At 48.0% G+C, this 22,061-nt stretch overlaps 1 protein-coding gene across 1 annotated transcript; it reads right to left on the bottom strand.

Moving 5' to 3' along the window:
• Nucleotides 1–760: 760 nt before the first annotated feature.
• On the bottom strand, nt 761–20,755 carry TGFB3 (transforming growth factor beta 3). Its single transcript, XM_083503247.1, is given in 8 exon segments — nt 761–1,719; nt 5,080–5,233; nt 5,906–6,080; nt 7,425–7,532; nt 12,062–12,191; nt 13,185–13,348; nt 20,229–20,685; nt 20,687–20,755. Coding segments are annotated over 8 exon segments (1,401 nt in total). The 5' UTR covers nt 20,741–20,755; the 3' UTR covers nt 761–1,560.
• Between the last annotated feature and the right edge of the window lie 1,306 nt (nt 20,756–22,061).

Raw genomic sequence — 22,061 nt, 5'->3', positions numbered from 1 at the left:
AGGGCAGAAGGTTAATCTCATTGGCAGGCGAGCTTGGTACTAAGCTGATGTAGATGGGAGACCACACACGAAAAAAGCAGAGGAGTGAGCATAAACAGCAGAGTCACGGCGATGGAGTGGGGCTTATGGTGGAAAAGGAGGAAATGCAAGCAAGGAGAACTGGATTACTGTAGATCAGTCACAGCCCCTCACTTAAGTATGTGAAAATGAAACATAAGTAGAAGGGCAAAGGACCAATAGGCACTGCAACAAGAGCAGAGTTGGCCCCCTTTTTATTGGCCTCATTCCTGAAAGAGGTCAATGGTAGAGCACATGGAACCAGTCCCAGGTTGAATTCCTGATCTCTCCACTTAAAACGATGTGGGATAGCACAGCTGCAAGAGACCCCTGCCAGAGACCTTGGAGAGCTGCTACCAGCCAGTGTCGGCAGCCCCAAACATAATAGGACAATGAAGAATAGCTTTGGTATAAAGCAGCTTCACAGGAGAACAAAATGCGGTTGAAGTAAACAGCGTCATTATCATGTTCATGGTAAAGTGATCTGACTAGTTCACTAAGAACCAAAATCAACCAAATGTTCATGGTAAGCTAAGCGACTTCATTCTCAGCAGAAAACAAGCTCAAGTTCTATCTGCTCTCCAATCCCTCAGACCACAGATTTATCAAGAACAGCAGGCTTTCAGAAGGGAGCCAATTTTGGCAGTTCTGGTGCATCTACCCATTCCCCTCCTCTGACCAAGCAACTTGTTTTAACAGAAAGTTCCCAAATCCAAAAAATATTTATTTATTTATTTTTTACAATAGTTGAGGTTAATACTTCTTAATAAAACCTTGGCAGGTGTGGCCTGGGCCAGGTCCTTGTGCAAGAGATGTGCAGATTTCCTTACAATACCTTAGCCACCACAGCAAGTGCAGGATCCTTTAGAGATTACTTTGAAGAATCCTGCATTTGCTGCCCACTCTTACCCAGAGGTAATTGAGCAGGGACTCCAGGAGGAGAGAAAACTCTGTGAGAATCCACCATAGTCAAGAGGTCCTCTCTAAAGTGGTCGTTCTGAGAAGTTGGGACCACTGACTCCTGCACCCATTTGTAGGCAGAATAATTATGTCCATTATGTTCTGGTTCTAAGAAAATATTACGTTCCTTCATAAGGAAATCTTCGTTATTCTGTAGAAAAGGCTGGGCTCGCAGAGAAGTCAACGGTGGGATAAGAAGTCCCATTGTTCCTGCCAAATGTCCACAGCTCTGCTAATCGTCTCCTCCTTCCGTGAATTTTTCCTCATTTGCTTGTTTCTGTCTGTCCACTAAATGTGTGTCTTCTTCCCCAGCCTCCGTATTGCAAAAGTAACTCCCAAAGAAAAAGAGAGGCATGAAGGCAGAGAGGTGGGTGGTGTTGTTGTTTTAATTAAAGGTTTAATTAAAGTGGGTAGATTGTCCTTGACTGCAGTGTAAGAAAAGCCAGATTACAGTACCTTCCTTCAAGTACTTGTTTCTTTTTGACCTGGGAGCAGAGAATGGATCGCTGCAATTTCTCGGCTATGGTTGGCACTGGGTCCCTTTCAACTGCATTTGCAGGATTTCACCACCATATTGGAGAGCTGCTCAACTTTGGGGGTCCTTCCGACGTAATAGAGGATGGTGAGAGGCTCCAGATCCTGAGGCACGCAGCAAGGGGAGGCGGAGGCTTCAGGATTCAGTGTATTGTATAGGCCAAGTACCTGGAAAAGCAACCAGGAAAAACACACGAATCTGTTTAGGCCAAAACACAAATTGCCATTAGGCAGAAAACATGCTTCTCTTCAGTGATCTTAAACTGTGGAGCTTACCACACCCAGCTCCAATGCTAACATATTTAACAGCTTGTTAGGCAATATGGTTATTAATTTGCAGCAGCTGAGTAAAGCCCAGCCTGAAGTAAGAAACACGAGTGCAGCCCTCTAGCCCTCAGACCTCCACTCTGCATTCAAATAAGCAAAGCCTGCTCTTTTAAAAACAAAAATCCCTGGGTGTAACCATCCTATGGCCCTGTTTGAATTTCAAGAAAAACAGCTGAAAAAAATCAACTTGCTTTGGCCAGCATCTGCAGATCATGCTGGATTTAATCCAGTCCCTCTCGGGTATCTACATTCTCTCCCAGCTTTTTGAATCCTCTACAAATCCAATGAGGTCTCTCTCTGCTCCATCTCATATATTGCCAGAGAGAGAGAGAGAGAGGGAGTGCCAGATGAGAGCCCTGGGAGACTGACAGATTCTTCCGCCTCCTCCAGTCTTGGATCTGAACCACTCTTTTAAACATCTAACCTTAGAGCAGTGCTTCTCCCCAAAGGCTGCTGCTTTTCATGCAAGAGGGGTGTTGGTGATTTATGGGGGAAAGAGTCACAATCTGCTTTTATCCCTACTAAAAATGCCTCTCTAAATACTGAGGAGTCTGCCTTACTGTAAAAGAAGAACAATTTTCCTCAGCCTACAGAAGCCTGCCTAACGCTAACCATGATGGCACACGTTCTAGTCCTCAGCTTCTCCCTAAACCCTCATAAATCATCCCTTTAAGGTTTGAAATGACAAGGGTTGCAGAATCCCCTCTACTGGCTTCTCCATAATGGACATCTTTGACCATTTTTTCACAGTTTCATCGTGCTGCTGGCACACCTGCATACTACTAGAATTTGACTAGTGAAGGGTTCTCTTCCTTCGCGAACAGGAGCCGGAACTTCCCTTCACTCCTAATAAACAGATCCTCTCGCACTGTGTGTGTCTTTCCTTAATTATATTTAAACCTTGCCCTGCCCTGTGGGCTCAGATCAGCTTATGGCAGCTTCATCTAGGTCATGTCTATCCCCATAGGGCTCACAACCTAAGTAATAGCGTTTTATTGAGCTGCATTGGGGAAACTCTCACGATGCCCTCTCTCCATTATAAAGTCTTGCCCTTTCCACATGCTCTAGGAAATGTTTCCCTTGAGACCATAACACCATCTGTCAGGCACTGGTTTTCTGTCATTTTAGTCTGAGGTTATGACATAACATCAGCTGCCTTAAAAATCTTGATGCTGCCAAGTATATTGCCAGAAAAACACTACCACTTCTTCCATAGGGCTCCCTTCTTTTTGGGTCATCGAGGAATGCAGGAAGCTGCCTATGCTGTACAGATGCCAACACGGCTTGGCTGAGCAGCTGAGACCAGCCACTAGGGATAACATAGATCTCCTCTACAAAAAGCCACAACCAGGAAACGCTTGCAGTGCTTAGAAATAGGCATCCCCGCAACTGCACAATGGATTGTAGACTCTACTGTGCCACACAAGTTCAGGGACTTGTACCAGAATCATTGGGGGCGGGGAGTTTGTGGCCTGCATAGGTGAGAGCAAAGCTTAAAGTATACAACATCTGACCTATCTCAAAAATCAGGATGGGTTGGGATGGAAGGATCCCAATGACTGTTGTACGTCTTGCCCTTTCCCAGTTTTCGTTTCCTACTCTGTAGTTCTACACATCCTGTACCTTATTACATTGTTATGCATATGACTCCTTCCCTTCCTATATTCCGTTCCCCACCCAAAATATTCCAGCTGGACAGAAGTACATTTATGGTAACTTGCATAATTCATCCCATTTCCAATACAGTGGTACCTCAGGTTAAGAACTTAATTCGTTCCGGAGGTCCGTTCTTAACCTGAAACTGTTCTTAACCTGAGGTACCACTTTAGCTAATGGGGCCTCCTGCTGCCACCGTGCCGGCGGAGCACGATTTCTGTTCTCATCCTGAAGCAAAGTTCTTAACCCGAGGTACTATTTCTGGGTTAACGGAGTCTGTAACCTGAAGCGTCTGTAACCTGACGCGTCTGTAACCTGAGATATCACTGTATGAAGAGGACATGAGGAAACATGCCAGAGGCAACCAGGTGTATTCAGTAGCACAAGTACTAGAATTTGACCAGTTAAATTCAGTGCATGCGAGAAGAGCAGCCTCAACCAAGACACATCAACGATTATTCCCAAGTTCGCTCAAAGGCGCATCCATTCTGCAGAAAGACAACTACTGAGGCTGCCATTTGCCAAAGGCCTGAAAGTGAGTACAGAGCTGAGATGGCAGCTGAACCCAGGACTAAATCTAATTCTCACGCCATGTGAAACAGAATCCCTGGGTAGAATACCAGCTGCTAGCAAACTACTCCACTCTAAACTTTGAATTACGTTATGAGAAGCCTAAATAGGTACAGTGGTGCCTCGCAAGACGAAAAGAATCCGTTCTGTGATTCTCTTCGTCTAGCGGTTTTTTCGTCTTGCGAAGCAAGCCCATTGACGGATTAGCGGATTAGCGCTATTAGGGCTTTTAGCGGCTTAGCGGATCAGCTGATAAGCGGCTTAGAAAAAAGGGGGGGAAACCCGCAGGAACTCGCAAGACATTTTCATCTTGCGAAGCAAGCCCATAGGAGATTCGTATTGCGAAGCACCTCCAAAACAGAAAACTCTTTTGTCTAGCGAGTTTTCCGTCTTGCGAGGCATTCGTCTTGCGGGGCACCACTGTATACTGATTCTGAGTGTGCACAGAGTGCCTTTCCATCAGTCATGCCACACCAACATGAGGCAGATCAAAGTCTTGAGCATTATAAAAGAAGAAAATAAAAAATGGCTCCAAGAATTAGAAAATGTCATTTCTCTATACAGATTTCCTTCAAACTCACACCCCTAAGGCCTTCTATTGGCAACTTCTGCCAAGAGAATTTATTGGCAATTCTGCCAATAGAATATATTCTGCCAGTAGAATGTATTCTGCCAATAGAATGTATTGCTATGCTTTCCTTTGAAACACATCAGCGAAGCCGGGGGTGGGGTGGGGGTCTTGTCATCTGGGGGCACTGGACCCCTCCCTACACTCAGCCCAGGCTTGTCACCCAGTGAACTAACACAGCAGTTTGACTTCACCCATGGAGGCGCACTCTATTGTCTCTTGAGACAGGCGGATGCCAACAACAGTTCTGTGAGCCTCTATGAACTATGATTTATTTATTTTTTAAGTTGTGGGAGACAGATCTCCCAAATTCTAGGTTCCCTGCTAATATTAAGGAACTGATGTACCGTGCTGTGAGTTGTGTCCGCACTGCGGAGGTATGGGCAAGGTCCAGAGCAGAAGTTGGCGAAGTATCCCTTGGGTTCGTGGACCCATTTCCAGCCCAGGTCTTGCCGAAAGTCAATGTAGAGGCGACGCACACAGCAGTTTTCCTCCATGTTCCTGGAACAAAAAGGTTTGAAATGGAATCAAGGGCTTTGGAGAAAGAGGAACTTCTCTGCAGCATAGTTTTCACTTGGTGCTGGAGGTGCTGGTAGTGACCTAGCAAGCTGGATTTGAGGTCTACCAGCTGGATATGGCAGCCCAAATTAAGTTATGCTGCCTGACAGGAATTGGTTAAATTTGTAACTACTCGCCTAACAAGTCCATCAGCGAAAGCTATGGGCAAGGACTTCCTACTGCACAATGGACCGCCCGCCCCCCCCAAAGGCTCTGGGGGGAGGGTCAGGGGAACCACCAAAAAAGCACATGGGGGAGGAGTGTGGGTCCTTTGATCAGGCAGGCTGAAATGCCGAGAGGAGGATCAGAAGCATGTGACCCTGAATTCCTATTTCACCACAACTGAGGGAAACACTGCAAGCCATTGAGCTCTGCACGTGCTAAGCAGGAAATGTGAAACTCAAAGGCACCCCTCATTGTCAAGCACAATATTTGACTGAACTAGCCATCCCTGCTTTGCATTGGGCTTCCAGAACGTTTCCCCATTACAGTGCAAGCATGGAAACAAAATAAAAACTAGCCAATTGCCAGCCTTGCAGCTGCAGAGCAATCAGGTGGAGCCACAGTTAACCCCAGGGGTGAGGTGGAAGGGAAGGAGAGGGACCCCTCGCTTACCTAAAGCAGTAATTGGTGTCGAGGGCCCTTTTCTTCCTCTGGCTTCTCAGGGCGGGGCTCCCAAGTCGGTGGGGGGGCAGCATCATCAGGATCAAGTGGGGGTTGTGCAGGTCCTTCTGCTTCTTCAAGCTCCCCAAGTCCCCACGCCCCACGTGGCTGTCCTCACTCTCAATGCCTGGAAGGGGAAGGGCATTAGCAAAACTGCACGGCCGCTCTAGAGCTGCAGCGGAAACTGTTGGAATCCATGAAGGATGTTTAAGAGGAGGGCAGCTTGGGAAACTCTCCAGCAGCCTGGCCCCTGTGAGGTTCCTCTCTAAGGACTGCAGCCGGCCTTGCCAGGAGAAACGGGGTTTCCTCTTAGCCTGAAACCAAGTGTTGTGGGTCATTTGCTTTATAATTTGTAAACTGGTGGTGGAGCCATTAATCTGCTCCTCTTGTTACTGGTTTCAGTCTCAAGAAAGGCCGAGGAAGATTAATGGCTTAAGGAAGATGTCAGATGACTGGAACTGTGTGGCAGAAGGAATATCCAGGATGTGGAGCCTGTGGGTATCGTGGCCACAGCCCAGGGCCCAAAGCCAGGCAGCTGCTAATGTTGAACCTAACTCAGCCGCTGGCTGGCTGTGCCACCTCAGGCTGGATGCCCAAATTCTTCATGCCCACATCATGACAGCTGGAAACTAGAGTCTAACCAAGAACGCCTCAGAACCGAGTTTTCCAGAGAGACTTTAACTTCAGCAGTGTATCTGCTTCGCACACCTTTATGCAACAAGATATATATGCAGTGGTGGAGCTACATTTGGGGGCCCCTGAAGCTTGAAGTGTCATGGGGGCCCCTTCACAACCAGCAACCAAGAGGTGGGGGTAACCACTGTTATCTTCTTCATTGGGGTTGTACCATGACAGATTACCACACCTTGACAACATCTGTGTGACTGACTTTTAAAACATTGGGGCTGTTGAAATATATACCAAAAACAAACGAACAACCTAATCCATTTAAGTCCTGCGACTCAAATTGGGTCTTACTAGACCTAAAATTTTTAAGCAATGTAGACTACTGTTGCTTTTGGGGCCCCTCCAAGATTAGAGGCCCTGAAGCTTAGGCTTCAGTAGTTTCATAGTAGATCCACCCTTGAATATATCCCTTCACTTTAGCATTCTGTGCCAGTTTCTCTGTCATGGCCTTTCTCCAAAAAGTCCTACGAACTGTTGTTTGGGGGAGGTGCTTAGAATTCTGTTAAAAATGCCTAGAATCCCTCACAAAACTACAGTTCCCAAGATTCCCCACAGAAAGGAGATTAATATCAAACCCATGCATTTGTGAGGTACGTGTGCCTCTACACTTCTGAAGTACTCCCTGCCCTCCTATGACAACCCCTACACAGGTTTATCATTCAGAAACACAGCAAAACCCATACAGAAACAATGTTTTAAAAACACTCCGATGCAGATGGGGAAATGATTCATTTCTCCTGGTGGCCCGTTCCGCTGCTTCCCCCTCCAATCTCTCCCCTGTCACCTTTGAACTTGATCTCCAGCACCTCATGCAAGTTCTCCAGGATGTCGCCATTGGACTGGAAGGTGTTACATGGGCAGTGGATGCTGATCTCTAGTCCCAGGTTAGATTCTGTTTGGAGAGAAAGAATTCATGAGAACTAGCAACTTAATGCCCCTGCGATCCAAACAGTTCTTTGGCAATTCCATTTCCTTTGTCCCACCAATGTTTAATTTCTTTGGAGACAACGGGACTGACATTCTCCTATGTTGCTGAAAATGGGGGCGGAGTTTTACATGCAGTGAATATGGACTTTCTGCCCAAAGTGGCGACTCATGATGCATTTTCCTTTTTTAAAAAAAATATTTTTATTACATTTTCAGATACAAAGTCAGAAATATAAGAAACATAGAAAAGAAGAAAAGAAACAAAGAAAAAAAAAGAGAAAATCCAACTTTCAAAAACATTTTTACATAACCAACTGGACTTCCCCACATCTCCCACACCCTGCGTTCTTTACAATAAAAATATCAGCAAATTATTACCTTGTTTCATACCTTACTTGTATCTTTCAAATATTATATTTCTGGATTTAAAGTACTTTTTATCAATTACTTATACCTTGAAATAAACATAATATTACTTTAAATTTCAACCTTTTCTTACTTATAACTTAGTTTCCTGTTCACCAAATCTAGTTGCTGAAGCTAAAGTCACCTCATGTCCTGACATCATCCAGGTTCCTCACCTTTGCTCCCCAACATTGGCTGCCAGTGGCAGGAATTGGAAAATGCATAATGTAATGACATTAAGACAGGGAAGATGCTATGGAGAGAGACGGGGGGGGGGGCAGGTAAGCAGACCCAGGTTGCTCTTTGGCAGCAATCTCGAAAGCCTTCTAGGGATGGCGGAGAAATTTGATTCTAGCTGCATTCACATGGCAGTTTATTCCATTATTGCAACTTTCCCCTAACTTTTAAGTTCTGCATTACATCTGAGCTTCCACACCATATAAAAGCCACTGCTAGGACTATAGTGGAATATCGTGCAAGTTTAGTGCTCATATCTATATAATTTCCTTCCAGAAAACAAAAACCAGTCTGCAAATTTTATGGAAATGAGTGCTAAACTTGCACTATATTCCATTATAGTTTTGCCATGTTTCACTATAGTTCCAGAAGTGGTTTTTGTATCATGTGAAAGCTCAAATATAATGTGGAAATTAACAGCTAGGGAAGCAACATGTAAATGCAGTAAATGACTGTGTGAATGCAGCTTCAGTTTGCATTTAAAGCCGAACCTACTAAATTTGCACTTTCTGAAACAGTACAAAACACAGCTTCAAAATGCATGCCTCTCCAAATGCAGTTTTCCCAACAAATAATATATGCAAAAGTGCATGTACTAGGATAAAGTATGCTTGAAAATACATAAATCAGTGAACATAATGTTCAAAACAGCATTATATTAGACATAATGGCTTGGGGGAAAGTGTGTATTAGGCAAAACTGCGTACAAATATGTGGCTATTAGGAGAAATGCCCACTCAAATGCTAATAGATTTTCATGAGATTTTCATTTAAAAAATACGTATATGGAGATGTGGAGAACTGAATTTAATATTGGAAAAATGAGAAACCGATAGAAAGCAACACTTAACGATCCACTGATCCCTAGCAGTTCCACTTTGATGCTGTTTCAAGTTCCACTGAGATTTTGGATGGTCACGTCCTTTTGAATTTGTATGAGTCCATCCATTTAAGCAGGATTTTCCTGAATTATGTTCATAATAAGATTTAGAGCCCAATCAGAAAACACACAAAAGAGCGGACTCTTGACACTCAAGGCTCCAGACCAATGATAATTTGGTGGGAGAAATCCCACAGAACTTATTTCTAAGTAAATATGAACAGCATTAGGCTGCACAACTGTCCTGTCCTTGTCTTTATATAAATGGTTGAGACTAACAAGAAAGCTTCTTTTTGGAATTCCGTACTGCAAGTCAGAAATCCCACAAAAACAAAACAACCACAAAACCCTAAATGCTGCAACTGGGATCTTTGTTGGGAACAGTAACACAGGTTCATCCGTTTTACATATGTAATTTCGACCTTGAATTTGCCTTGCATTGTCATGGAATTTGAAAGCTCTGGCAAGGGGTGGGGGAAAGAAGCAGTAACCAACATATACTGTGCAAGTGGACATTGCTAGCTGCAGTCAGAGGAATTGTCTAAGGCTCTTGAGGATCAAGCTAGAAGCAGCCATTGGATCTCAGCACCTGTTTAATCTTCCCAGCTGGTGGCAGCTGCTGAATCCCACATCTTGAATTCTATAGCTGCCGGCATTTCTCCTGTTATTCTCTGATGAATGCTGAGCTCTGCACCAACTGTTATATTGCACAAGCTGCAAAGCCCTGGGTAAGGTACCTGCTGCTTGTATCTGCAAGCGTCACCTACATCAAAAGCTATGCGACATGCATGCTACTAGTCAGATTAACAGCTTTGCACTACCAATAGTTCAGTCCCTGGACTCTGGCCAAGAAAACTCTAAGAAGCGTAAAATCGGCTTCTCCTCCTAGAATTTATTGCCTGCATACCAGCTTTGACTGGCACCCAGATACGACTGTACCTGCAAGGACAGGCCAACTATGAATCAATATTCTTGCCTCAAGATGCCCTCATGTCCAGCAGCTTCTTGTGCTAAACAGAAGCAAATTTCTTGCCAATTCCTCTAAGACAGTGTAGACATCGACTCGGTGCGTGTTGTATGAGTGTGCATTTGGATTCACCATGGGGTGACAGATTTAGCCCAGTATCGTAGCTGACCATTGGTGCACCCCCTTACATGAATTCCACCTTCGTAAGGGGGTGTTGGTGCAACACATGTGTGTGCTCACATGTGTGCATGTAGACGAGAGCATGGCCTCTACATGCTAAATCTGAAAATGGAAGAGTTACAGCGATGGTGGTACATCAATGGTGAAGCCTGCCAATGGTGACATCTGACAGGATCTCTGCTTCAGTCTCTTATTTTTTCCAAAATGGTATGTCCCCAACTTTCCGGAACATTGTTGATTTAAAAACAAAAAAGCAAAAACAGCCTTCGTGTCACAAAAACATGGCAGCTACCAGTGAGAGCTTACATTTTTCTTTTAACCCACAGTGCCCTGGGATGACAGAACTTCAAAGGCATGGCATTTTGAGAAAACTAGGATGGGAAATGCAGAGGGGCCATTCGATGGCACTTTGCCAAGACCCCCTCACAACCCTGGCACAGCTCTGAGGGGTTTGTGGTACCATTGAATCAGTGGCACTCACTGGCAGTCTCATGCCAGTCACCTCCACCTGCAGTCGGGATACCAGTTGCCCATGAGACCTTTGGGGCTGGGTTCCCCCACCCATCCGACCTTTCCAACTTTCCTTGGGCTAGTTTGGTCTACCCTCTGTGCAACTGGGGCAGGGCACAACAGCAGAGTCAAGCAACAGAGTTGGCAGTGGCTTGGCAAGAACAGCCACAGAAGCAGTGGGGGGCCACTCTCAACTTACAAGTATGGGCCTCCCTTACAAGTTAGTTGCCTTGGTTTTCTGTAGCGTGGACAGGATTTCTCCCTCTGATTTTGGCCTTTCAGTCTGTTTATCTAAGAACTGGAGCAGGTTAATGAACTACTTGAGAAATGGACAAAATTATTGGCCAGCGAACTCTCTGAACAGCACTATTACTTAGGATGACGGAAATCCAGTGAAGTGCTTTGCTCAAAAGCCTACTTCCCCCAGAGAAGTTAATTACTCATATATCTGAAGCTGCTGTGAAATCTGTCAGAATGCTTACATCCTCACAAAATAGAATGAACCGATGACAGTTATTACTGGTTAAATTTAGACTCTTTTGTCTGCTTCACAGATGCTGTAGTCACCGAGTGAGCATAATGCATCAAAATGGTGATTTGCATGTCTGAATGGCTTGTAGAACTGGAAAGACTTAGGTTCAAATGCCCACTCAGCCACCAAGTCAATAGGTAACCTTCAGCTGACCATTCCCTCTCAATCTAACTTACCTCACAGGGATAAAGAAGAAATATATGAGGACAAAGAAGCAAGTTTATGCTACCCAGAGCCCCTTAGAGGAATGGGGAGGTCGAAATAAATATGACTGGGTGCCACAGATATCATGTCAAGCGCAATGCCTTTCTCCGAGGTCAATATCCTCTTTTTAGCTCTCCCTATTTTGATTCGTATTCCCTTTCCTTAATTAATTGCAAATATGTACTGTATTACTTGTTATAATTTACATTACTTATTATTTGAGGTATTTATATACCGCTAAACTTCACAAAGCCATTGACATCAAATTATTATTAAATTATCAATAATAATTATACAACAAAAACAAAATTGGGAAATAAATCTTGTCTGAGAGCTTATTTCTGCCGCAGCTTGCCTCCCCCTTGGGGCAAAATGTAACGTCTTGCCTTCATTTTGTTGGGGGAGACAGACAGAGGGTCAGGAAACTAAAAAATAAAAATGGACAGTGGAAACAATTTAAACATTGTGCTGTGAATGGCGAGTAGTTCACTCTCGGTGACGAGTTATTGACGGACATGTCTGCGTGACCACCTGATCCAGACAAAGAGGATCCCTGAGCCTCCTTCCTGCTGCACTCACCTCTATGCAAAAGCCATTCTCGCACTGTGTCCGTGACATCGAAGGACAGCCACTCAGGGGAGCCGCGCGTCATCACGTTCCGGCCACTGAGGTAGCGCTGCTTTGCAATGTGCTCATCAGGCTTCAGGATCTGCATGGGGAGGAGACACGCAAGACACGCTCAGTTCAGCAACAGCAGCAAGTGTGTCTTACCAAACTAGAAGGGACTAGGACAATCCTCTCCATACAAACATTTGCACGCTTCCCGTGTGTTACCGATTTGCTGGCTACGAAGGCGATGAAGCCCAAGAACACTCAGAATAGTTGCTGCTCAATGCAGAGGAGAATCCCTCCAAGTTCTGTACATGCTTTAGACAGGAAGAAGTGAAAATATACAGGAGAACACACAAGGATTGACTGGGTGTGATGAAATGCAACAAGGAGGCCAGTCAGAAACTGAAGGCTGATCTGCTGCACAACAGCTAGGCAAGCGGCAGCTAATCGGATGGAAAACTGCTGGAAAATTCCACATGTGCTGCCTCCTTGCGCATAGGCCAGCTGGTCCTGTGCCACTGCTTACAGGATTCTGCTTCCAGCGTGTCACCACAAATACTGGGAAAGCAACACTGGCAAAGAAGGTACTAAAGGGCCAACTATACATTGCACAGGCAAGGGTTATGTTTATGCAAGGGTTACGTTCCAGGATGATGGGAATTGTAGTCCAAAAACAGCCAGAGACCCAAGTTTGGGAAACCATGAGTCCTAATGTATGTAAGGAAATAATAGAGCATTGGAACATGTACAATGTTCCAATGCTCTATTATTTCTTTAAATACATCAGGCTATTCCCTGAAGTACAGCAGCGTTTGCTTTAAATGGGGGAGTTAAATCAGATGTAGAAAACGAATGGGAAAATGGGAGAATGGAGAGATCATTTACAAAATGCTCCCCTAATGCTACAGCTTTGCACATTTCTTCCCCTCCCACATTTCTTCTTTGGGTGCAGAATATTGTAACACCATTAAGAGAAGTAACATTAAATGGTGTTTAATAACAGAGGGTCCCAGTGTTAGCATTTATGTTTTCTGGGGAGACGGGGCAGCAATTAGACACTTCACTCTGCCCCAGCATTGAGCTTGCTCACCTGAAAGAGTTCAATACGCTGCTCTGTGCGTTTCGAACTGAGGTTTGGCACTCGCAGGACCCGAAACTCAGCCCGGAAGAGGTTGGTGCTGTTCTTCTCTGCCGAAGACACGTTGAAACGGAACAGGTTGGAAGTTACGCCTTTGGGGCAGTAAGTCAGTTCATCTAAGAGAAAAAGAAGGAACCGAAATAACCTATTAGACAGGATGGCCCATAATCCAACCGATGAGAGGATCTCAGGCTCATAAATTGAGCACTTGGTGACAGTGTTATTAATAGCTGAGACAGGGTCTAGCTGCACCTTGATTCTTCTCCCTAAATTGTGCAGGAGAAAAACCCCCATTGCTTCCAGCATTGTCATGGTAGACAGTCGTTTTGCCATGCTGGCCTGAAGGAATCAGTGGTAGCTGATGCCAGGAGAGGAGACCTACTGCTGGTGGAGCCAATGACAGGCAGAGCCAACTAATTCTCATTTTATTACCACCCCCTTGCCTGCTGGTTCTGCCTGGGCAAGACTGAGACTGAGCAGGAGGAAACTGACAGCCAGGGCCAGTAGGCAAATGGGGGCAGGCTGCGTTTGGTGGCACAGTGCCCTGCTCACTCTAAAGAACCAGCCTCCTCTGCAAGGAATAAACCAGGGGTAGGCAAACTAAAGCCTGGGGGCCAGAAATGGCCCAATTGCCTTCTAAATCCGGCCAGCAGACAGTCCGGGAATCAGCATGTTTTTACATGGGTAGAATGTGTGCTTTTATTTAAAATGCATCTCTGGGTTATTTGTGGGGTGTAGGAATTTGTTCATTATTTCCCCCCAAAAAAATATAGTCCGCCCCCCCACAAGGTCTGAGGGACAGTGGACAGGCCCCCTGCTGAAAAAGTTTGCTGACCCCTGTAAACCAACAAACCTTATGTTAAATTCAAGAACTTCACTGAATTACAATGCACTGAATTACAATGGCTCAATAAAACGTGTCATTTTGCCCATAGCTACGTTCCTGGCAGTAGCTCAGGGGTATGGATGATCTCTGTGTCTCGATACACATAACAAAGGCGAGGGGAATGCAGTCTCCAATAGGCACTTGACCACCCAAGTTCACTACCAGACTGGAAAAGGAAACAGGGACACCCAATAAGAAGACAGTGGTTTCTACAGACATGGGGGATTCCCTAGGTATGCACAGGTATATATAGTTGTACATATGGCACAGGATCGCCATTACTTTGGAAATGCAAATCTTTCACACTCTTACATGCTTACAGCCATGAACCCTGTTTCAGAACCAATAAAGCCACAGCAAACATGCTTAGGGGACCAAGTGTGAAATAGTCCCATGTAGTCACCAAGTCACAGGTAGTGAGGAAGGTAGCTGTGGCTTCTACTGAGCTGCTGTTCCTGTAAGTGGATTAACAATTCTCGGCATCAAGGAACAAAGAAGCCCTGTGTCCCAGGCACATTCACTACTAAAACACTGGTTGCATTTTAGTTTTCTCTTTTATACTGCACATTCGTTTGTTTCTTTAAACCCATTCCATTCCCAATGCTCGGGACAAGCAACAATGGTAAAACTTATAATGGATAGATGTTTACATGCATAGGAAAGCAGGAGTGAAAAACCTGGAGTTTTTTTTGGGAGGGAGGGGTAATCTGTCAAGGACCGCATGCTGGTGGGAGACAAGGCTGTGGGCAGGATCAGAGCCAAAAGTGGGTGGGGAAACTCCTTCCCTCCCACCTTCCCTCCTCTCTCTCCCTCCCTCTCTCATTCCTGCCCATCCAGATTCTGGGGGATGGCTAGATTGTTTGCAAACAGCTACATGAATTTGGGCAGAGGCTGAAGGCTGCTAAAAGATGACCAGTTGCACCCTGGTCACCAAAGTCAGACCGGAATATTTAGAAAGACCAGGGGAAGGCTGGGTGGGGTCCTTAGTTCACACAGATACAGAGGCGGCTTCCCCAGAGGCAGACAGCTGTGGTGTTCTCAGCTGCTTTTTGACAAGCATGCCTGGCCCTTTGGGAAGCCTGCCACGCTGAGGCTAAACATGGACCGCAGCCACCCGTTCTCTCTTTGCGATGCACTACTGTCCCAGGGATGAAATGCTGGAGAGGCAGGGCGTGTTTGTGTGCATGTGTAGGGAGCTTCCTCTTTTATCACCATCTGGAACGAGGATGTGAGGCTGCTCCTAAAATATCGGGTCTGCTTTCCTATCAGAGCTTAAGCTCTCCTCCTCCTGCTATCTCACTTCCCCTGCTGGACCGAAGTCCTGGAACAGGACAAATGCTTGCGAGGTTTCTGGTGGATGGTTTGGAGCCAGAACAGTTTCCTGTGTGTGTAAGCTCAGATTTGCCTGTATCAATCCTGAAACCCTCCATGGAATAAGGCTCTCCCCGTTTCCTGAGGGAGAGAAACGGGGAGGAGACTGGCTTTGGCTCCGCATTCATTCTGAATCACCACCTGGCAGAGGGACAGAGCCATGGGAAAGTTGAACATCAGCCACTTCTCCTTTTTTAAGACATGGGACCAAATCCGTTGCTCAGGCAAGTGGCTGGAGCACCACAGATTTCTGCAAGGCAAATCCCTGCTAAATTTCAACCCCATCTTCCTCCCTGTGATCTCAGTTCAGCGGCGTCTCTTGGGATGAAGACAACTTGGTCCCAAAGGACCAACAGAGGAGACGCCTTTGCCCATGGAGTCTGTGGCTCAGCTGTTATCACTGTATTGTGGAGATACACAGTTACAGACCGAGAACATACCTGCCCGGTAGGCTAAAGCCATTCTGCCAGAGCAACCCAGTTCCACCTGGCGGCACCTCTCTACCAGCTTCTTCCGAGTCTCGCCACCCCTTCCATCTTTGTCTTGGCCTGTGCTTTCTCTCTCTACACCCAAGTAAACTGCCCTAGCATTCTGAATAGGCTCACCTTGGGCCAACCACCTTCCCATGTCTCACTTTGACTAATCTGCTCCCTCCTTTCCTCTAGGTAGCATTCCCCACTGGCTTTAATCTGCATCAGCATCAGCACAGCTGTACGGCAGGGAGAAGCCCAGCAGCTGCCATGTTTCCTCTCGCAGCAAGTGAGGGGGGCATATCTATTACAAAAGGATCTTGACAACCTCGCCTCCATCTCCCCAGCTTCTTCATAGTGATTTATGGGTTCCAACTTCCTATTTATGGCGAGTCTAACTTTAATCAAGAGCATCTTGGGGCAATGGCATGGTCCTTCTGCATCAGATGTGTGCAGCCAGTGGACATCCAGATCTTGATGGGCTACAATCCTCTCATCACCCCCCAACTACTGGCCATGCTGGTTGGTGTGATGGGAGCTGGAATCCAACAGGACCTGCCAGGTCATAGGCTCCCATTCACCATAAATGTAGATCCATTATTAATGGTTATTGACACCTCTCTTTCCCTCATCCATTTAGATGAGTTATTCTGACTTTTTTTAAAAAAATCATTACATTAATCATGTAACTTTTATGCAGGGCTTTGATCAAATGAATATTAGGAACCATTCACTTCCACAAATGAATCTAGCTGAAATGGCACCTTAATACCTTATTCCAGGATGAAACAACAGGGCTGGTTCACATGTTGTCTTTTGCAGTCGTTATACCCAATTACTTGTGGGAATGTAATGTGTGAATACATTACTGTATATTCCTGAATGACTTCCCTACCAGTATGCAGGTAGATAGAACACAGGAGACGCTATGTGCCCCTACACTAGATCACATTTCAAGCAGTCACCTCTAAAGTTTCCATTCGGTTTTGGGCTCAAGGACTTCCCTGGACCCATTAACAACAGCTATATGTTCCCAAATTGTTTTCAGAAGGATCATTTGGAGAACTGATCCTGAAACTGGAGTGTGCAAATTGGCTCTGGGCTTGAAATTCACATCACCAAGAAGAGACAGGGCCCACTGAGAAAAATACAGAAGTGGGTTAATGGAGTGAGAAGGACCTGCCGAAATCTCCTTCGCAGCTGGCGGGAAAGTTACCGCTTCCTAACATTTTGTTCAGGACATTGTAGTTTGGTTGCTCTCAATGGCTGGATCTTCCTCAAGTCTTCTGGTTCCCCTACCTCATGTAATCTGGCTCTGTACACAAACAGAATAACAGAATCAGGTTTTAAATTAGCAGGGTTGGTTTGCTTTCATGGGAGAAACAGAGAGCGCCGAGATGAGTTTTACCCTCTTGTCAGAAGTTGAAAGCATTTTGGGGTCCTGACTGCTCTTCCCTGGAGAGTTGATGTGGAGCAGCTGGATCAACTGTCAGGGTGTTTAAGATGTGCGCTTCCACCTACTGCATGCTCTACCAGTGTATTTGAAAATAATGTTGAAGATTACAAAACTCCAGCCAGTCTCCAGCGACCCTTCTAAAGGAAACCAAATCTAGGTAGGCGCTGCCCCTCTGGAACTTCTCACTGTTCTGGGAAGCTGGGCAAGAATAACAACACAGATGATGGTTGGCTGTCATCACAGCGCTGGCATTGCAACAGCAGCGCTAAGAAAAGCTGATACTGTACCTCCTGACGTGACTCCACATCTGCATAGGCTCAGCCTCTAGGGCTCCACATTGCCAGCCCTCCGTGTGAGGAGACACAGATGCACAACATCTGCTTAGCATCTGCATCTTTGTGGTGCCTCCTCAGCACCTTCCTTTTCCCTGCCACTGATAAAGAGGATCTGGCTGCTTTGCTGTGCTTCCTTCCTGTTAGTAGCTCAGCGACCATCTCCTCTGCATTGGGAAGAGGCTGCCCTGTTACTCCAGCTTTTTCCACCTCTTTTTCCTCATCCTCCATGCTTCCCCTCGGCTTGCTCTCTGGGCTGCCCCCAGTTCTTCTTAGACTCCATTTGGAGACTTGGGGTAGCATCCAACCAAAAAAGATCCTACTTCTTCACCACCACATGCCCTCAACACAGGGAGAGGAGAGGTGGGGGAATTTAGTTTCTGCAGTCAAAAGTCCATGCACTAGCCTGCGTCTATTTTGTTGGATGCTGGCTTTGGTTCCCCTCTTGAAAAGGAAAGTGTGAAGGTTCACATGGAAGTGGCTCCTCACATGGTTTGGCCACTTCCACCATGCTAACACAAACCCTCTTTGTTGAGGTGGGGATAGCGCTGGCTGGCAAAGCTGGGATTGCCCAAACTGTGTGGGGAGCTACTTTGTAAAAAATGGTTTCCTGCCTGGAAAGACATCCACACCGTTTTGTTTTTGTGCAAAGCTCCTGTGTTACTCAGGTCATGCGACCACAGTGGTGTGTTGGGACGGTGGAAGGAGTGGATCTGAGCCAAAGGGCTTCAGTGGCTGAACAATTTCCCCTTACATTCCCCTTACGGCTGCAAATCCATGGGTGGGTTGAAGAGTTGTGGCTATGCCTGATCATGCCCACCCCGCTTTGCCACATGCCAAACATAACCCAAATCCACTCAACTCGGCTTACCTCACTATGCCTAGTGTTCATGTATGCGTGCATGTACCCCACAAGGAAGGACTCTTGCCCAGTATTTGTGGTGACCGCTACTCACATATGGAACATTTTAATGTAGCTGCTCAGCCCTTCAAGGATACGTTTGGCTTCCAAGCCTCATAACGCCTTTTCTCTCCCAATCCTGAAGTACGTCCCTCCCCGCTCTCCCTCTCAGCCTCTCTTTTCCCACTTCCCTCCACCCCTCCTACTTTAGTTTTCTAGACATTGGCTCGGTTTCCTGTTCGTTGGCTGGATTTGGGGCTGATGTTATTCCAAGACACTGAGAGCTGGCTCAGCTCTGGCTTGCCCTGGTGCCAACGCTGCTTAGGCTTCTTCACCTGCTGGGAGGGGTAGATCCACAGCAAGTGCCTGCCTTCCATGGCTCAGGGTTTCAAAGCAAGTTAGCCTTCTGCCAGCCTCTTCCTGGGGTGCAAGGCTCGCTTTCTTCAATGGGACTTGCTCCCAAAGTGTGCACTATTGTTTGGGTGCCTGCCTCTGAGCCACATTTCCACAGCTCCTCCAACCTCTTCACATTGATCAACATCCTGAAAGATACTCCTGCCATCCTCCTCCGGTTGCACCCCTCCCTCAACAGCACTTGGCCACATCCTTCTTCCCACCCCCAAACCGCTCTGCTGTAATTCAAGAGCCCACGAGGACACCTAATGGCAGCAAAAGGAAACATGGCTTTTGCCAGGATCTCACAGCCCCCAGATGATTGGAAAACCTGCCTATGCACTCTAAGCGTTTGCCAAGATTCCAGGCCCAGTTTTGAAAAGTGTTTACTGCGGGTACAAAAATCATGGATACATATGAACAAAAGTCAATGCACAGAGAGCGCACAGCTTACATGTAAATCGGCCAGACCCACACTTCCATACATCTGCCACAAATTCACAGCCAGATGCATTTCATTCTCTCACTCGAATGCTTCCCCCACTTCAACCTGGACACACAAACATTCCTTCCTGACTCATGGCTGCTTCAGATATACGGGTGCATCCAAAACATACACTGGCAACACGCACAAGTCTTTGCAAAGACAGACAGTGCATCTAATGCTAGATTAGCTGAATAGCTGATATGTGTGCAAGGATACTACTTGCAACAGCACAACTGCCTTGGCATACATTCACAGCACATGCACTGCAGTCAGTGGTGCAATGGGCAGCTGTTGCCAACCACTTGATTGGACAGGATTCTGCATCCCAGAGAAAAGGCATTTCAGCTGCCAAAACACTGCCTTCCTGATTTCAGCAGCTCAGGCAGAGAAATTCTCTCCATCCTTGCAACCTGGAATTCCCAGGCATCTATGAGAATCAGAATAATCCAGGGAACCAAGCCTTGGGTCTTCAATCCTGGGTTCAAATCCCAGTTTACACATGTAACCATACCACTCTGCCTCAGCTTTCCACCCCTAAAATGGACTTAAGAGTAACCCAAGTCAGATGTGCTCTCCCAATCCTCTCCCCACCTTGGAGATTTTAGTTGCACAGAAACATCTCTTCCAAGCTACCGCTGCGAATCTTAGGCATCACCTCCCCAACAAAAGCCCTTTCGGGGACACAGGATTCGGGACTTACTGTGCTCCGGGAAGCCCTGGATCATGTCAAACTTGTGGATCTCCTTGGCGTAGTACTCAGACTCGGTGTGGTCCTGGGAGCAGCTCTCCTCCTTCTCCTCCTCCATCTCTTCCAGGAGCTCCCGGGTGCTGTTATACAGAGCCAGGATCTGGTAGGGCACGTGGCTCGGCCCCACAGTCTCCGGGGGGCTGGTGAGGCGCAACTTGCTCAGGATCTGGCCCCGGATGGCCTCCACCCTCTTCTTCTTGATGTGCTCCAGGTCCAGCGTCGTGCAGGAGGACAGCGACAGGCTGACGGTGGCCAAGCTCAGCAGCGAGAGGAGCAACAGAGCCCTGTGCAAGTGCATCTTCAGGCGCGGTGACGGCAGGGAGCGGGGAGAGGAGGAGGAGGAGGAGGAGGAAGCAGCGGCGGCGGCGGCGGGACGCCCCCTCGGCGGAGAGCGCGCGCGCGCAAAAGGGCGCCGCCGACGAGGCGGATCCTGCAGGCTGGCGGCGCTCGGCGAGAAGGTGCATGAAGGAACTCCCCGGCCGCGGGAGCGAGGGGGGACTTCTAGGAAGACGCGCGGGCAGCACTCGGGCAACGGGAGCGGGAGGAAGAGGAGGGAGCGAATCGGCGCCTCGCGCTGCCGGGGTCCCTCTCCATGAGTCCGAAGGCGCACAGCGGCCGTCGAGGGGGCTCCAACCGCCGTGCCTGCGCGCCCCCGCTGCTCCCCGGGCTCACAATTACGCGGCGCGGCGCGGCTCCGGAGCCAGGAGCCCTGGAGGCGCAGCCGGGAGCGCACGTGTCGGGCGGGCCCGGGAGCGCACTTGCGGCGGCCGGCGCGCCCCGCTCATGCCTCCCGCTTGGTCGCCATTCCCCCGGCAGGCGGGCCGAAGCGGAGGCGCTTCACGAGCTGCGCCTCGGCTTCATTGGCGGCGTCGAGGGAGGGAGGGAGCGAGCGAGCGCCGTCGCGGGAGACCCGCGGGCGCTGGCTGGGCTGGTTGCCGGCCGGCCGCCTGCCTGCGTCTCTCTCCGCCGTCTCCAGGTGCCAGGCGGCCGTCTCCTTCCCCTTGGTCCGCCTCGCCCCTCCTCCCCACGGCTCCCCTCGAGCTCGACGGGGCTCCCCGGCGCCGAGCCCCCTTCGCGTCTCTCTCTCTCTCTCACTCTCGCGCCCCCTGTCCCGCCGCCGCCGCCTCCTCCTCTTCCTTTGCGCGCCCTCACAACACACACTGCCTCTCTCTGCTCCTCTCGCCTGAAATTTTATACCTCCCTCCCATGACGTCTCTGGGACGGGCAAAGGGGGAGAGAGCGAGCGAGGGAGCTCTCCCAGCCCAGCCTGCGCGTCCAGCACAGTTCTAATGTGTTAAACAGGCGCGTCCTGTGGAAAGGCCCGCGGGGGGGGGGGGGGAGAATACATGCACACAGGCACATTGACGCCCACGTCCTGCGCTGATTTAGGGTGGGGGTGCTTGTCTCTCCAGGCCCTGTTTCTCGCGCATCTGCGGTTCCGGGGAAGTGGGGGGGGGGCATCACAAGTTTTCTCCTGTATGCTGCCAACTCCCCCCACCCACCCACCCCCGAATGAAAGGTTGGCCAGAGAATTCCGCTTCTGACCGCGTGCGCGCGGATTCATGGATCCAGACCAACCACCCGATGGTGCCCCCCCCCCCATGGGAGCCTCCATCCCACGCATTCGGGGGCGGGGGAGAAGCGTCCACAATTCTGCCCGGGTCGTTGCCAGCAGTTAGGGTTTAAAGGATGTGTGAATGGTGATCCGAAACACAGCTGCACCCCGACCTTCACGGCACAGTTTTACAGGATTGGGGGTCGTGGCGCAAGAAGCCCCACTGGTTC

This window comes from Podarcis liolepis (genome assembly GCF_965112155.1).
Source record: "Podarcis liolepis genome assembly, chromosome: 1".
Classification (NCBI taxonomy): domain Eukaryota; kingdom Metazoa; phylum Chordata; class Lepidosauria; order Squamata; family Lacertidae; genus Podarcis; species Podarcis liolepis.
The sequence above is the reverse complement of the archived record's forward strand: the minus strand, read 5'-3'. Positions and strand labels throughout refer to the sequence as shown.